General features: G+C 33.7%; 1 protein-coding gene across 1 annotated transcript; it reads left to right on the top strand.

The window, feature by feature from the left end:
- The first annotated feature begins 14716 nt into the window (after positions 1–14716).
- On the top strand, positions 14717–15781 carry LOC110870469 (putative F-box protein At5g50220). The gene has a single exon (XM_022119650.1). It carries the CDS (start codon positions 14717–14719, stop codon positions 15779–15781), a length of 1065 nt encoding a protein of 354 aa, XP_021975342.1.
- Positions 15782–18307: the final 2526 nt, after the last annotated feature.

Raw genomic sequence — 18307 nt, forward strand, 5'->3', positions numbered from 1 at the left:
TTGCGTGCGTTCGTCGGTTTCGTTAAAATCACGTAAATGCCTCGTTTGCCGTTTCTGATCCGTTTTCCGATCCGATTTCAACTACGTGTATTAAAATTTGAAAATGAAACAAAATATATCATAATATATTAATATTGAGATAAAATTCGAGTCCGGTGCGTCAGTTTCGTCGTTGATTGTGGGTGCGTTACGGTTTCCGCGTTTTTCGTTTGCGTCTGCGTTTTGTGTCGTTCGGAAGCACGATAAATTCACAACATAAATTCATAAATATAACATATTCGTAGAAAGTCTGTATTTGTCGGCGTTGTCAGTATTCTATTCGGTTTCGACTTATTACCGTTTAATTTCTAGCAGTTTCTTCGCAGATCGTCACACGCGCATTGAAATGTTGAAGAGGCGTTCCCAGGCACTCCAAAGGCCCAATTAAGTAAATCTTCGCCTTAATCACTATTTATTATCGCGTTGATTATCTGTTAATTACGTAATTAAGAGCCGTAAATTACCGGTTATCACATGTTTGATCATAACTAGTAAATAATCATGTACTAAATATTAAGCGTGTGAACTCACTATCGAGTAAAGAAGGTGGAGTTATGTAAATGGGTTAATCTAGAATGTGATGGTCAATTGGTAGGATCATGAAGAATTCGCATATGTAGGATTTATTATGTGATTATATGTGGATATAACTAGGTGACCATGTTGTATGTGCGTTACCACATGAGTATGAAATGCACACGATGTTATTACTATTGTCTACCTTATTAAGAATAACAATTTGAAGGTATACATGTAAGTTAGATCGTTGACTTTTGAAATTCAACAGTGCATAATGGATGGGCTTTTGAACATAAATGTTAGAGTAGAGAATTTGTGTGTCATGTACTAGAAGATTTATGTGCTATGTATGATGGTAATCGGATTGCTTGAGATTTGAATAAGGTAACTATTGATATGTGTCTCATGTATGCGAAAATGTGACTAATGGAAGTCAAAAAATGTGTAAATAAAAGGAAATGAATGTTTGTATGTATGATCATATATGCTAACTTTGATACGAACGTGATGACATGTAAGGAAAGGAATCGTATCAATCGACTCAAGCACGGAGGACTAGCGCGGCGAGATGAGGAAGGAAGTAAGCTCTAATACGCACGCTTAAGGTAAGTGGCTTCCGACTCACTTATTAGTATGTTTAGGGAGTTATTTAATGCTTATAAATGTGAGAAGGTCATGTATGATTAATTAATAAATGGAAATACTAAGGTAGGAATGATTGTCGGGGCTGAAAGTAGCTAGTTACGTCGGAAATAAAATGATGGAATCGAATGGGTCGAATAATGGAATGAAGGATCTTTAAGTCTTTTTCTTACAATTCAGCTTTTGATGTGAGTTAGGATGGTGAACGAATCCATAATTAAATTACGGACGCGCGGAAACAAGAATTACACAAAACGGACTCTTAGCTCAAAAGTTATGTAAGTTTCAAGTTGAGTTTTGGTTAAAAACATAGCTAGGCACTTTATGCAACAACAAAGGGAAGTATTCTGTCGAAATAGGGCTGTCGCGCTACGCGACAGCAATTCAGTTTCATTGTCGCGCAACGCGACAGATGTCGCGTCCCGCGATCGCCTGGGGTAAGGGTTGTCGCGCCCCGCGAGAGCCAGTTAGCTGGCAAATCTTGTTCTTTCTAGTTCATTTCAGCAAGAATGTTCATTCAACAGTTGGAACGTTCACTCGTCAGCAAGAAAGTTCACTCAACAGTTGGAACGTTCACTCGTCAGCAAGAATGTTCACTCAACAGTTGGAACGTTCACTCGTCAGCAAGAATGTTCACTCAACAGTTGGAACGTTCACTCGTCAGCAAGAATGTTCACTCAACAGTTGGAACGTTCACTCCACAGCAAGAATGTTCACTCAACAGTTGGAACGTTCACTCGTCATCAAGAATGTTCACTCAACAGTTGGAACGTTCGCTCGTCAGTAATAATGTTCACTCAACAATTGGAACGTTCACTCATCAGCAAGAATGTTCACTCAGCAGTTGAAATGTTCACTCATAAGAAAAAACGTTCACTCAAAGTATGTGTGGGAAAGAAATAAGTTTGGAGATATGTATGTGTATAGATCTACCTACATGTTAGTGACGGAATCCATAGGTAAGCATGAATAGAAATGAACATGCGCGTAAGTTTGTACGTATGAGACTTATTTATATGGACGTTTGTGACTAGGATATGTTAGTAAAATTATATTGGAATGTAAGTGGTATGTAAGAGCTTGTGCATATGTATGTGTGCGTGTACGAATGTGTGTGTATATATGTAGGTGTATATGTTTATGTACATGTATGATCTATGAATGTATGCATGTATGGATGTATTATGCTATGAATGCACGTAGGAATTAGTATACATATATGAATGCGAGATGTTATAAATGTATGAATGAATGGTTTCATTATGTTTGGGCATTGACGTTGCTAATGGTGTGCCTTGAAGTTGAAATGTAATGCAGGTAAAAGAACATCGGGTTCATGAGGTATCGAAGTCGAACTCGGAATGAGAAAATACGAGAGGATAGTTGAATGAATCAAAGTTTAAATTGTTAAATGATATTTGATATTAAATTACATGAGAATAATGTCGTATGATGTTGTTAACGACTAATGGTTAAGTTGTATGTGATGTCCACATGTACTACACGGATTTCTTCTACCACAAACGAAGAGAAGCAGACATAGATCGAGTCGAGAGCAAGGATTGTATGGAAAAGAACGGTCACATAGCTTTAATTATGTAACACCTTAAAGTGTTAATTGAAAGTGAATGTTGTATATTTCTTTTAGTTAACATTTGACATTCCGTATTTGAGCCTTCATGTAAGAAATGTGTCTAATAAAGAAAGAAATTTTTAAGGCTCTTTTTCCGCTATGTTATTTTTTTAAGTTATTACGTGTGAGGGCGTTTCAAGTTGGTATCAGAGCCCTGGTTTGAGTGAATCAAGTATGAGGAGATAAATACTTGAACTCAAACATGTGTGCTCTTATGACAAGGAGCCCATACAATCTGAGACTCGGTCAAGATCTAAGGGTGGAAGTAAAGGTAAGTATGTGCTTAGGTATGTATTTAAAGAAAACTAACAGTATGTTATGTGTAAGGTAAGCATGATTGCTGGGAAAGGATGATCTGTGAATGCGGTCTAGGAGCGGCATCAAGGCATGTAATAAGACAAATTGACCCCAGGTACGTAAATTTAACATGTGGGCGCATGTAACGGTATAATCTAGCAAGTGAAAGAAAATTTTAAATGAAATATAATAATGGAATGGTAATGAAGTTTTGAAAATGTTACACATGCCGAAACTTAATTCTTCGGACATAAGGTGGCGATTACACGAAGACACGAAACTAGTATGTGGATTGTGTACCTTGCCAGTACACAAGAAACATATGACGTTCGTGAGACCGTGATAATTGTTACAGGTATGTCCGTTAAAATTAGGTAGTAGGTGAACGTGAGGGTGAAGAGAAATGTAAGACTTTCAGGAATGAAAGTATGAATGATATGTTAGAATCCGCGAGACGGATTCGAAGCATGAAAGGAATGAAAGCATGAATGATATGTTAGAATCCGTGAGATGGATTCAAAACTAAGAGGGAATAAAATTATGAATGATATGTTACAATCAGTGAGATGGATTCAAAACCAAGAGGGAATAAAAGTATGAATGATATGTTAGAATCCGTGAGATGGATTCAAAACCAAGAGGGAATAAAAGTATGAATGATATGTTAGAAACCGCGCGACGGGTTCGAAACATAATGAATGATAAAAATGAAAAGATTTAAATGTGTAAGTAATTACAGACTAAGCAAGTAAAATTCTTTAAAAAGCGAATATATACAAATATGTTTGTATGCAAGAATGGTTAAAAAGACGAATGAGTCATGCGGGTCAAATGGTAATCGCCATTTAAACCCGATATATTTAATGTTTTGATTGGTTAAGTTTTATACTTATAGGTGGGCATAATGTTTGGCACTCAAACTTAAATTTTGGCGAAAGAAAGAAGTTTTGAACATGTTATGTGTTAGATGCGTTAGAAATCGACTCTTAGGAGTCATAATGAATGACGGGCTACGACCCGGACAATAATTTAAGTATGATTGAGAAGGGTAAGTTTTGGCAAGAATACTGAAATGATGTAATGAATGTCTTGGCAAGTAAGCATGAAAGGGAAGAAGTAAGAACGTGTACTTCAACACATCTACGATAAGTAAGAAATGTCAGTTTGACCTTGAAAAGTCAAACTGCGAAGGTTAACGAAATAAGTAATCAAAATAAAAGAATTGCATGTAAGGGATGAAATGTGGGATGTGTTATAGCATGTATGTAGGAAGATGTAAAAAGGGATTATAGGTGGGTAATCACCTAGTATAATGAATGTTTGAATGAAAGGTGCTAACCGCCGATTTTGTAGATGTTAATGGTTGAATTATGAATGTGATGAAACCAATCGAATTGGTGAGGGAATGTGCACGAGTGAAAGCCCATTACAAGAATGAATGAAAGCTAGCCTGGTACGGTTAGTACTCGTGAAGGAGCATATCGATCTGGTTTACGAATCGCTGAAGTATGAAATGAAATCAAGGACATGCTTGCTTATGCAAATTAAGTAACGCATGAAACGAGAGGAATGGTAATGTAGAATGAATGAGGTGAGTTGAAGGTAACGTAAGAGTATGTATAGTACAAATAACTATAGGAAACATAGAAGGATGTTAACTTTGGAGTTAAGCGCGTATATGTAACTATGAAATAGTAGTTTTGTTGCGATAATAAAACAAGAACTAAATGTTATATGATATATGTATAGAATGTAATTTTAAGAGATGAGATGGAGGTATTAGGTCCGTTATAAACGGGTCAATGAAATGAGAATGTTAGGTGAAAGTATGGTATGGAAAGTATGGACTTATTACGAAGACGTCAATTATATGAATAATTAATGAATCGGGAATGGATAGTTACCTATTATTATGATGTACCAGTCAAAGTTAAACATATATGTGTATGTATAAATTACGAATTTAGATCGTATGGTCGATGAAAATAATATGAATGTTGAAATAAACCAAATGATATATTGTACATGATATACGAGTATTAAAATGATGAATGAAACGCTAGCTATGAAGTGTGTTACAAACTAGCGCCAGTTAGAGAAAGCGACACTAATAAGAACTCTGGGACGGGTTCTTGAAGAATAGAAGGTCGTCATTAGATGGGCTCATGGTCGTGTTGATGGGGCGGAAAGGAAAGATAATTATTATTTAGTGGAAATGAGAAAGGTTTCGGGGACGAAACCTCATTTAAGGGGGGTAGACTTGTAACACCCCAAAACCCGAATGTTTATATTTGTCGTATGTTCCTATATGACATAACATGAAATAAATAACTAGGCTATTTAACATAGTTAAGTGTGTGGTCAAAAGTATTAAATGGAGAAAGTTGTGCCAAATATGTTTTAGTGGCAAACACGAGGGACTAAACTGGGATAAAATGAAAGTTGAATTATCAACTTAAAAGAAATCAACATACACACAAACACACACTTTGTGTGTGTTTGTGAATGTTCAGGAGCTCTAAAGAGCCAAACCCTAATCAAGAAAGATCATCAAATTGAAAGGCTAGACGAAGCTTGAATTCATAACCTAGCATGGATTAATGATCACCTTCACAAGGGGATCATGAGGTATGTTCTAAAACTTAGATTGGTGACCTTGTATGAAGTAGGTTATGTTTAATCCTTGAAATTGGTTGAAATTAGAATGAATACTTGTTGATGCTAATATGTGAAATTGATGATTATGAGGTATTGTTTGAATGTGGTGGTTCATGAGATGAAGTTGGGAAAAACATGCTCAAAACACTTGTACATTATGCTTAGAAAGTGGTATGCACACCAAGTGTTCGATAAAATGCTTAGGTAAAAATGATAAGCGAAATTTGTATGCTAGCAATGGATAAATATATGTAGAATGTGATAATGATGTAATAGTTAATAGGTTTGCAAAAGGAATGTGTTTTAGATGGATTACAAGTAGGAAATTAGTGTGATAAGATGATACGGTAAGATACTTGCATTGGAAAGTTGTACTACATGCTTCGAGGGTGTGATGCACACCGTATGTGGGATTAGGTTTTTGATCATAACTAGTAAATAATCATGTACTAAATATTAAGCGTGTGAACTCACTAGCGAGTAAAGAAGGTGGAGTTATGTAAATGGGTTAATTTAGAATGTGATGGTCAATTGGTAGGATCATGAAGAATTCACATATGTAGGATTTGCTATGTGATTGTATGTGGATATAACTAGGTGACCATGTGGTATGTGTGTCACCACATGAGTATGAAATGCACACGATGTTATTACTATTGTCTACCTTATTAAGAATAACAATTTGAAGGTATACATGTAAGTTAGATCGTTGACTTTTGAAAGTCAAAAGTGTATGAATGTAATGGATGGGATTTTGAACACAAATGTTAGAGTAGAGAATTAGTGTGTCATGTACTAGATGATTTATGTGCTATGTATGATGGTAATCAGATTGCGTGAGATTTGAATAAGGTAACTATTTATATGTGTCTCATGTATGCGAAAATGTGACTAATGGAAGTCAAATAATGTGTAAATAAAAGGAAATGAATGTTTGTATGTATGATCATGTATGCTAACTTTGATACGAACGTGATGACATGTAAGGAAAGGAATTGTATCAATCGACTCAAGCACGGAGGGCTAGCGCGGCGAGATGAGGAAAGAAGTAAGCTCTAATACGCACGCTTAAGGTAAGTGACTTCCGACTCACTTATTAGTATGTTTAGGGAGTTATTTAATGCTTATAAATGTGAGAAGGTCATGTATGATTAATTAATAAATGGAAATACTAAGGTAGGAATGATTGTCGAGGCTGAAAGTAGCTAGTTACGTCGGAAATAAAATGGTGGAATCGAATGGGTCGAATAATGGCATGAAGGATCTTTAAGTCTTTTTCTTATAATTCAGATTTTGATGTGAGTTAGGATGGTGAACGAATCTGTAACTAAATTACGGACGCGCAGAAACAAGAATTACACAAAACGGACGCTTGGCTCGAAAGTTATGTAAGTTTCAAGTTGAGTTTTGGTTGAAAACATAGCTGCACACTTTATGCAGCAGCAAAGGGAAGTATTCTGTCGAAATAAGGCTGTCGCGCTACGCGACAGCAATTCAGTTTCACCGTTGCGCAACGCGACAGATGTCGCGTCTCGCGACCGCCTGGGGTAGGGGCTGTCACGCCCCGCGAGAGCCAGTTAGCTGGCAAATCTTGTTTTTCTAGTTCGTTTCAGCAAGAATGTTCACTCAACAGTTGGAACGTTCACTCGTCAGCAAGAATGTTCACTCAACAGTTGGAACATTCACTCATCAGCAAGAATGTTCACTCAATAGTTTGGACGTTCACTCGTCAGCAAGAATGTTCACTCAACAGTTGGAACGTTCACTCCACAGCCAGAATGTTCACTCAACAGTTGGAACGTTCACTTGTCAGTAAGAACGTTCATTCAACAGTTGGAACGTTCACTTAACAGTTGGAACGTTCACTCGTCAGCAAGAATGTTCACTCAACAGTTGGAACGTTCACTCAACAGCAAGAATGTTTATTCAACAGTTGAAATGTTCACTCATAAGAAAGAACGTTCACTCAAAGTATGTGTGGGAAATAAATATGTTTGGAGATATGTATGCGTATAGATCTACGTACATGTTAGTGACAGAATCCATAGGTAAGCATGAATAGAAATGAACATGCACGTAAGTTAATACGTATGAGACTTATTTATATGGACGTTTGTGACTAGGATATGTTAGTAAAATTATATGGGAATGTAAGTAGTATGTAAGAGCTTGTACGTATGTATGTGTTTATGTACGAATGTGTGCGTATATATGTAGGTGTATATGTTTATGTACATGTATGATTTATGAATGCATGCATGTGTGGATGTAATATGCTATGAATGCACGTAGGAATTAGTATACATATATGAATGCGAGATGTTATAAATGTATGAAGGAATGGTTTCATTATATTTGGGCATTGAAGTTGCTAATGGTGTGCCTTGATGTTGAAATGTAATGCAGGTAAAAGAACATCGGGTTCATGAGGTATCGAAGTCGAACTCGGAATGAGAAAATACGAGAGGATAGTTGAATGAATCAAAGTTTATATTGTTGAATGATATTTGATATTAAATTACATGAGAATAATGTCGTATGATGTTGTTAACGACTAATGGTTAAGTTGTATGTGATGTCCACAGGTACTACACGGATTTCTTCTACCACAAACGAAGAGAAGCGGACATAGATTGAGTAGAGAGCAAGGATTGTATGGAAAAGAATGGTCACATAGCTTTAATTATGAAATGCCTTAAAGTGTTAATTGAAAGTTAATGTTGTATATTTCTTTTAGTTAACGTTTGACATTCCGTATTTGAGTCTTCATGTAAGAAATGTGTCTAATAGAGAAAGAGATTTTTAAGGCTCTTTTTCCGCTGCGTCGTTTTTTTAAGTTATTACGTGTGAGGGCGTTTCACCCCTAAACTATGTGATGCTTGATACTATTAATACTTGATGGATCTTATGCTATGAAACTATGGAAACTATGATTCTATGAGACTTGATTCTATGATTCTTGATACTATGATACTATGGAAACTATGATTCTATGATACTATGATACTACGGAAACTAGATTATTGACTCTTGATACTTTGGTGCTTGACTCTTGAGGCTCGTGAAACTTGAGACTTGGTTGAATGAGGGTCTGGAGTCTTGTCACTGGCGGAAACTATGAAACTATGAAATTATAAAACTTGGAAACTTTTGTGTAATCTAGTTATGTGATACTATTATCAAAAGATACGCAACGCAACGCCTAATCTAACTCGCAAAACGAATCAAAGATGGTTAAACGGAAAAGATGGGATTGACCGAATGGCAATCCGATCGGATGACCATCCGATCGGATAGCCATCCGATCGGATGACCAACCGATCGGATGGCCATTCGACCGAGCTGCCATCTGACCCGCGCACACCGCCTTCACTCACCCTGACACTATAAATAGGCTTGTCACATCATCATTCTCACTGATGTGACAGCCTCACTCGACCAAGACGCACGCACTCCTACTTTTCTTCATTTCTCGGCGATTTCGGTACAATTTACACTAGATTCTTGTACATCTTTGATCTACACGTTATTCTCTACAAGATTCTTCTTTGAAACCTCACTTTTCATCGAGAAATCCCTCGAGATTCGAGCTCTTGAAGGTGATGTCATCATGGTGGTTTGTACTAAACTGTTGTGTGATGTCATTCTAGTCGAGATCTAGCTCAGATCTAAGGAATTTCATGTGTTTTTACACTAAATCCCAACTAAATCTAGAGTTTTTGTTAAAACTTATGTCTATCTTCATCTTTTCTTAAACTCTTACTTAAAGCGGTGGGATCTGGATCTAAACAGACTATAGACTTGATGATTAGTCTGGAGTTGGCCTGGAAAGGATTTTTGCCGGAGAAGATGACCGGAGTACGAATTCTGACATAAGCACCATTACGAACAGACGGCTGAACGGACTGGGGTGATTCCCACCCGATCAGATCGGCTGTACACTGATGTATTTACCGTTTTCTCAATACGTACCTTGTCGTCACTGGATAAACAGAAACTTAGAGATTTTACAAGTTTAGAAACAGGACAAGGATAACCCGATCGAGTGGCAATATGATCGGATAGCCATCCGATCGAACAACCATCCGATCAAGTGACACTTGCCTCTTAACCTTAAACATTTTGATACTTTGAACCTTTGATCGTCAAATGGCAGTCCGATCGGATAGTCATCCGCTCGAACTGCCATCCGATCAAAGTGACAATGTGCCTTGGAACCTTTCAACACTTAGAATCTTTTGAGACTTTGAATCTTTGAAAACTTAGAACTTTGGACCGAATGGCAATCCGATCGGATAGCCATCCAATCGAATGGCCATCCGTTCCCCCCACACAATAGTTATCCTAATCGAATGGCAATCTTTTTGGAAAGCCATCCTGTCACGACCCCCGACCCCATCCTGGCCGGAATCGGGAGCCGCGAGCAGCCAAGTGGTACCGGTGGTTATTTTTGAAAATATTGCAGCGGAAATTTCATCAGGACCGTGAGTTAGGAAAAATATCAGAGTTTAGAAAACACCGGATTTTATTTATTAAATAGATGGGATAAATCCCTGTGTTACAAAGGTAGCTTTAATAAGGGATAACCCAATTATATAAAACAATATTTCTTAATTTGATTTAATTAATAAAATAAGCCACTTCTTGAAGTCCTTCAGTGCCGGATCCAATCCTTACTCCAATCTACTGTAATTACCTGAAACGCGTTTTAAAAAGGTTTTGTCAGCGGGAAATACTGAGTGAATCATTCATTTTAAATAAAATGACACGTTGTTATAATTTATAGTATTAAGGGAGATTACAATGTTTATATGTCAACCAACTACCCACAGTATTTGTCACTCGACTCGTTTCTGTGACTGTGGTCATACCACTATTGGGTCCTGTCACCCAATAGTGACGAATATCACAAATTTTAGGCTCACCCACCTAAAGTGATAAAACAGTAGTAATGTGCACAATACCCCACATACCGGCTGTAATTGAAGACTACAAAAACTTAATCCCTGTAATTATAACTTTGGAAAATAATTTGGAGTATTGTAAAATAGTTGATAAAAAGAGAATGACTCACATTATAAGCATGCAGTATTGATTTAACAAGTTTCCTGATTCAAGCTCTTCTGAGAATTAGCATCTACTTTGATTGTAAGTGTACGGGTAGAGTTTAGTTTACTGATAAGTCTGATAACCTAATTTAAGCAATGATGCACACGAAACTAGGTAAATAACTTAATACAGCATTTATGATAACTCACGAGATTAAACTCTCACAATGAATGACAAAGTGCGATACTTAAACATCCAGCGGATTCGCAACGAATGACAGAGTATAGCCCGAGTTCGGGCGACACTCAAACATCCTGTCGGAATCACAACAAATGACAAAGTATAACCCAATTTGAGCAGCACTTAAACATTCATCGGATAGTTACAATCGATCGGACATTGAATCGTAATAGCAATCGAGTTAATACCCTGTATCGTAGCAGCATCTCACTATATTAAAAGTAAAGTTCGACTTTTGAGCAGCCAAACTTCGTTTTTATGAAATGATTTCGACACCAAGGGAATGCTCATAGCCTGTCCTATTTATAGGTGAAAATTGGGTTTCACGCGGCCCGCGTAACCCTTTGCTCGACCCTTACGCGGCCCGCGTGGCCGCCTAGTCTACGCGTAGGTTTGCTGGGTCATCAGTAGGAGTGCCAGGTGAACGCCACGTGTCCCTTAAGCTTATTCGGAGATTTGCCTTGCTGTCGCGGCCCGCATAAGCCTCGGCTTATCTTTACGCGGCCCGCCTGAAGACCAGAATTCTTGATTTCTTCATTTTTGATATGGATTGGGGTTTCAGGGTCCAGGTTTTTTTTTACTTATGGATCGATTTGGGACTTTTTTGAATATAATTATGTCATAAAGAAAAAGGGAATAAAATAGTGAGAAAAGAGAATGGACCCAATTGGTAATTTTAGGGTTCAACTAGAAAGTCTCGTGGTAGAATATTAGGTATAACTTCTGAACTATTAAAAATATATAATGCACTCGTGTTAAGTATAGTACCCCTCATTCAACCTTGTCCCTATGTCACGAGACAGAACCCAAACGAACTTAGTCAGGCAGAGCCTTGACATGTGTTTATGGGTTCAGATCAATCGGAAAGAGTAGCGGTGATCGGGAGTTAAGATACTTAAAACAAGGCATGGCTTTATTATTATTATAGGGTAAATCTAATATTAATAAAAGAATCCCTGTAATGCCACATGGCATTCTATCATAAATAAGGATTTTATTAAAATGCCATATGGCAATTTTTTATACTACATCACCCATAATAAATAATAATAATAACTAAATTAATTTAAAGACCATTCTCCACTTTAATAAATAAATTTTTTATGCACCATCTCACTCAAAAGAAATTGATATATCATAATGCTTTACTAAATTATATTATATGATATATAGATAAAAATATAAGAATTACTTTATCTCTTGCATATACCGATTTTACATATTAAAGATCAAGATTATATTCACCTTTATGACATACGATATAGGGTCATTATATTTTTTTAATATGTATGTATTTAATATGAAAATCCTTTAAAATCAAAAGTCTTTTAATCGTAGGTTTATTATTATCTATAACAAAACTATTATTACTAATATCCCCGATTTAATTATTCATGTATTATTATATTTACTTTATTTGATAATATAACACCTCATTAAGATTAACTACATATATAGATTAACCACATATATTTCTAAAACAAATGATTTAAAATATTAATTATTGATAAAGATGATAAAATAACAAATATACTATAAAAAAGTCTCCTTAATGTCACATGTCACTCTAATTCAACTTTTAATAAACATCAAATCTTATTTAACTTTTAAAGATTTCACCAAAATGCCATGTGACAATTTATCATTTTACCTCAATCATAATAAAATATAAGTAAATTAATATAAAGACTATTAAATGATTAAATTATATATATATATATATATTAAAATAATCATATATTTATGATTATATCTCTTCAATATTCTTATTTCTTAATTAATATTAATTATCTACTTACATATACTTTAATATAATATCTCTACCTTAATAAATAAAAACATACTTATCTCAAAAAAAAAAAAAAAAAAAAAGATGGGATAACAAAAAATATTATACATCCATCACTATTTAATGTAACCAAAAGTTTAAAACCCCATCATGTTTATAATTTGTTATTATCGTTTTCACAAATGTCAAACATATATATATATATATATAAACGGTCTATATATATATATGTATATATATGTTCAATATATATAATCTTATATCATGAACTAATTCCATTCCATCTTCTACTTTGATAACACTATTTAAAATAAGAATAAATTAATTTGAAATAAAATACACTAATTCTTTTGTATTCAAAAATAAAATTCTTTCTTCGTAAACGCATCATTTAAAATGAGTAATGTTAATTTTTTTTTTAATTTTGTATGTACAATTCATATTAGGGTTATATATGTATTCATATCAGAATTTATGTTTATTATGTGATGCAAGAAATAATATGAAATATAAAAAATAATTCAATATTTATAATCGTTATGTCCTTCAAATGCAACCATCCTCAACAATAACATATTTATTTAAAAAAACTCATTCAAGTTTTTATAATTGAAAACACATTTTTTTCCAAATAACTCGATCAACTCCATAATTATCTTAAAGACTTTCATTTTCTATCCTCAAACCCATGTAACACATGGGTCTACAACCTAGTAATAAAATAAAAGAATATAGAAAGATGGAGGTGAGACAACGAAGGAAAGGAAAAATAAGAAACAATGCATAACAATTTTTGTGTGGGTCAAAAGGAAGTTGGCCCAATATGAAAACACTTTTTTTGAATCTAGAAGGTCTAAACATAATGAATTGTAGCCCAAGGTATGTAAATTGACCCATTTGATCCAATACAACAAAAAATAAACACATTGAACAACCAATTTAATTTATCCATTACTAAGATTAATTTTTTAAACTTGCTGCACTAAAGGCTTTTCAAAATAATAAGATATCTAACAAATTGTTATATTTATTATAGCAAACAATTATTCCGTATAATCATTACAAAAGATTGATTAATCTTTGGCCACTTAATAGCAACATTTTATTTATATTTAAATATATACTTAAATATATCACCAAACCAATTTTAGTCAATCTTCCAATTGATTTGCAATCAAATTATAAATAAAATTCGTAATACAAATTTTGAAAAAAAAAATCGATGAATTTACAAAATTTTTTCATTATTTGCTTAAAAATATATAAAATCATTCTATAAATAGATTTTCAATCGCCTTTAATTTTCCTCAAAGATTTGTTATATATTATTGCATTATATTCGGTACTAACATTAACAAATTAACATAATATACGTTTGAAGTCATGTGTATGGAAATATGATATTTATGGATAATATATATGTTACGTATTTTATAATTTACAGTTGACATCTTTTTTTTAATAATAATAGATTTCCAATATATGATGAAAGTCCTATAAATACCCATATTTCCTGTAATTCATTCTCATTGTTCAACTCTTATACATAACACCTCCAGTTACACGGTTAGTTACTGTATACTCTATTATAAATGTTCAATGTTCCATTGATAATTTTCAAGTTTTTATACAATTAGCAATTTTATGTATATGAGTCTTTTTGATTCAATTTGTATTACTCACAAAAAGATGAATGTTAAATATTTTATTGTAAATCAGAATATTATACTTTATTTTTGTTGTATTTTGTATTACAAATGTTCCTGTTACAACTATATAATAATTAAGAAATCTTAAAAAGCTTATACAATCGTTTTTTTATAGTTTTTTTTTTCAGGGTATTACGAATCATGGAACGTGTTGGGGATGACATGATATTTGAAGAGATCTTATCGAGACTACCTGCAAAGGTAGTTTGTCGTTTCAAATGTGTTTCTAAACAATGGTGTTATGAATTATCTACACCAAAGTTTGTTTTCATCCATGCTCGACGAGTTGGAAATTCAATACAAAAGAAGCTGCTCTCCTTGAAAGAAAATTCAATTGTCGTTGATGACATAGTAGCTGGCAACTTAGAAGAAGATACAAGCGAAACAGTTACTTTTCCATACGATGTCGAGCCATCCTTTTTAAGCATTATAGGTTTGTTTAACGGACTGATTTTACTTTGCATTAAAAGGAGATACAATGAGCTCGTCATTTGGAATCCAACGACGAGGCGTTTTAAGATGATATCGGACGAATATTTTAGTCGTTATTTTGGTCGACACAACGATACGGGTGGAATGTACTTTGACGAGCACAACGATCTAAAAGTGCTTCATATTAATTGTTACTGGGACGTAGTTACTGCTCGTGTATATTCACGACATAATGACTCATGGAGAAAATTGAATTTCTTGAACGGAACTCAGTTAGGTTCAAACTTTTATTCATGGTCTCCTGGAATTTATTCCGACAAAAAAATATATTTCATGGTTTCCAATTACTGGATTCCACCCGGTGAAAGGAACATAGTTGTTTTCGATGTTATATCTGAATCTTTTAGTATACTTCGTTTTCCGGAGCATATGGAAGTCAATCCTTGTCAAGGACATTTTCTAACAATTTCCAACAAGCTGCATGTGATTGTCGTTCAATATGCTGGTGAACTAATTGCAGATTTGGTCAAATATGAACATGATGAGTGGATCAAGGTATTTTCTTTCAATAGGGCTCGCATAGTTCATCATATGGAGACGCAGGAAAGGACAAATATAATTCAAAACAACAAGTGGTTGATAACAAGTATTTGGGGAGATACTGTTGAAGTTGTGCTTTGCAATGATTCTTTTAACTACATCCAACATGTTGACAACTACAACGGACCGAAAGGCGCATTATTTTTGGAGACAATCGTTTCGCCTTTCGATTAGAAAATATGATTTAATTAGATACTATTAACTATTTCATCTTTTTATGTTTTGTTTTGTTTTTCGAACTATCTATTTTCTTTCAAGTATCTCAAATTATATCCTTTCATTACTATAATAATACTAGGATTTTGTATTTTGTTTCATCTTTTGTTATGGCCAACAAATATATTGGTTCATAATTGCGGCCCAATTAAAATCAGGGATTGTAATTAGTTGTTTTGGACGGCCCAATGATAGTTTACAAATTAAATTTGTCGGCCAGTATTTGTTGGTATATGTGATTTTGGATTATTTTTTATAAAGCGGCCCAATCATTGTTTGACAGACCCATTAAATCAAACGGCCCAATTCGTCATTAGTATAATTAGTGATGTCAGACATTTTGTCTAATTTGTGATGTAAATGTGAGTTTAAATTTCACGTCTTTGAACAATATAGTAAAGGTAAATTGGTTTTAAATTAACCTGGTATAATTACATTTTCTATTACTATAATACAATATGTCATTAAAAATATATTATTCAAATTTAATTATATACGTTTACACAACTTTCCTATTTAATTTAATATTTGTATTAGTAATTTCAAAGATTTTATACACAATTTATAACTGTGTATCCAAAAATACCCCAATCTTTTCAAAATGCCAGTCAAAGCTTTAAACATATTTCAATTTAATATTTATTTTTCTTTTTTCTGTTTTCATTTAATTAATAAGGTTTAAAAAAATACTATCATACTAAATGAGTTTGACTATATCTATGTACATTTTACAAAAGTTAACGGGGTTTATGTAAATATGTTTTTTATCCTTTGCTATCTGGACCGAATATCCAAGCTATTACAAAGCATTATTAAACATCAACAACTATCACTTCTCAAAACTTCACACAATCATCACATAGAAATATCTTCACCATCTCCAAACATTATTATAATTATATTTCAGTCTTAACCTAAAAGTTAATAATTCCACATGAAACCTTTAAACACTCATGGAGGCCAAATTGGCATATTATTAAAAGCGAATAAAAGATTTTGTTAGGAAGGGAAAGAACAACTAATTAGTTTATTAATTATATCTATGTATTTGTTTTTCAAATATAATTTTTCCTATCCCAGGATGTTCCCGGGTGATAGCCTAGTAAAAGAATATAGAAAGATGGAGGTGAGACAACGAAGGAAAGGAAAGAAAAAGTTTGGCTGTTGGAATTTTAGACAGTGTCATATGTATACTAAATATGTTAGCTTTGAATTCAAGCTATTGTGCCACGTACCCCGAACACATGTATTCATAAATACAATGCATGAATTCTTTTGATTTGTATGTAGGACACACGTCCACTACAAGGATTTCATTTTTATTATTATATATAAAAATAATATGGGACACGAAGTAATGGAATACGACAGTCCTTCAAATTTTGTGGAATTTCATATGTAGTCATTATATTATTCTTATTATTATTTATTATTTATTAATTTAACTTTTTCACTTATTTGGCGCTTATAACTTTTAAAATATAACGTTTTATAAAATAATAAATATGTCTTTAGAATGAGAATATTTTTGTCTACATTTTGAACCAAGTTTCATTAAAAATAGAGTAGGTTCAAATACAATATATTTTTATAGTTTAATTATTAAACGGTTCCTGGGTCTGTCCAGGTACTTTATATTTCTAATAATCAACTTACCCGTAGACTACCCGTCTAATAATATAAGTTTTTATAGACTTTTATTTTATTAGAAAGGTCACCTATATACATACCAATTTAGTTAATATAATATTTCAACCAACTATATAAAATAGTGTTTAAAACTATGTGGGTTGAAAAATAAACTAGTTACTAGTTACTAGTGGTTAATAAATTTAACCAAACTTATAATTCTTATATAAAAATAGGAATGTTACACATCCGATCAAGATAACTGATCTGACACTTGGTTTGAATCTCGTTGTTTTGTCCGACACTTATCTGTTGTAATCTAATCAGGCTAACCCTAAAGAGCTCCCTTTGATCCAATAACATTTAATCCGTTAAGCAATCACTATGGGTATACTCGATCCCTTTTTGTTTTAAACTTTGGGATGCAACATGCATTCTATTAAACTATGATACTTGAGACTTTTGGAAACTAAACTCTATCCTATGTGTATGTGAAACTGGTGATTCTTGTATTCTGTTTGTGCTATGTGGACGTTTAATCGAGGGTGTGTAGTTCCGCCTTGACAATAGTAGCGCTATAGGAGATGCACCTCCTCATTATTCTCGGGGGTATTGTGTAACACCTCGAAATTTTTGTGTCCAATGATGTGTTAACACGTGTCATTGTATACACGTGGCATCTATAATAAATAAAGGACTAATTTTGACAAACCTTGAAAGTATATAAATTCGGGGGTTATAAAATGTCAACAAGGGTAAATATACTGTATAGTATCCCTAAATAATGCTTAAACCTTCAAACGAATAAATTATAGATCGTACAAAAACAAAACGCGGAAGAAAGTGAGAGATTAC

This window comes from Helianthus annuus, chromosome 8 (assembly GCF_002127325.2).
Source record: "Helianthus annuus cultivar XRQ/B chromosome 8, HanXRQr2.0-SUNRISE, whole genome shotgun sequence".
Lineage (NCBI taxonomy): Eukaryota > Viridiplantae > Streptophyta > Magnoliopsida > Asterales > Asteraceae > Helianthus > Helianthus annuus.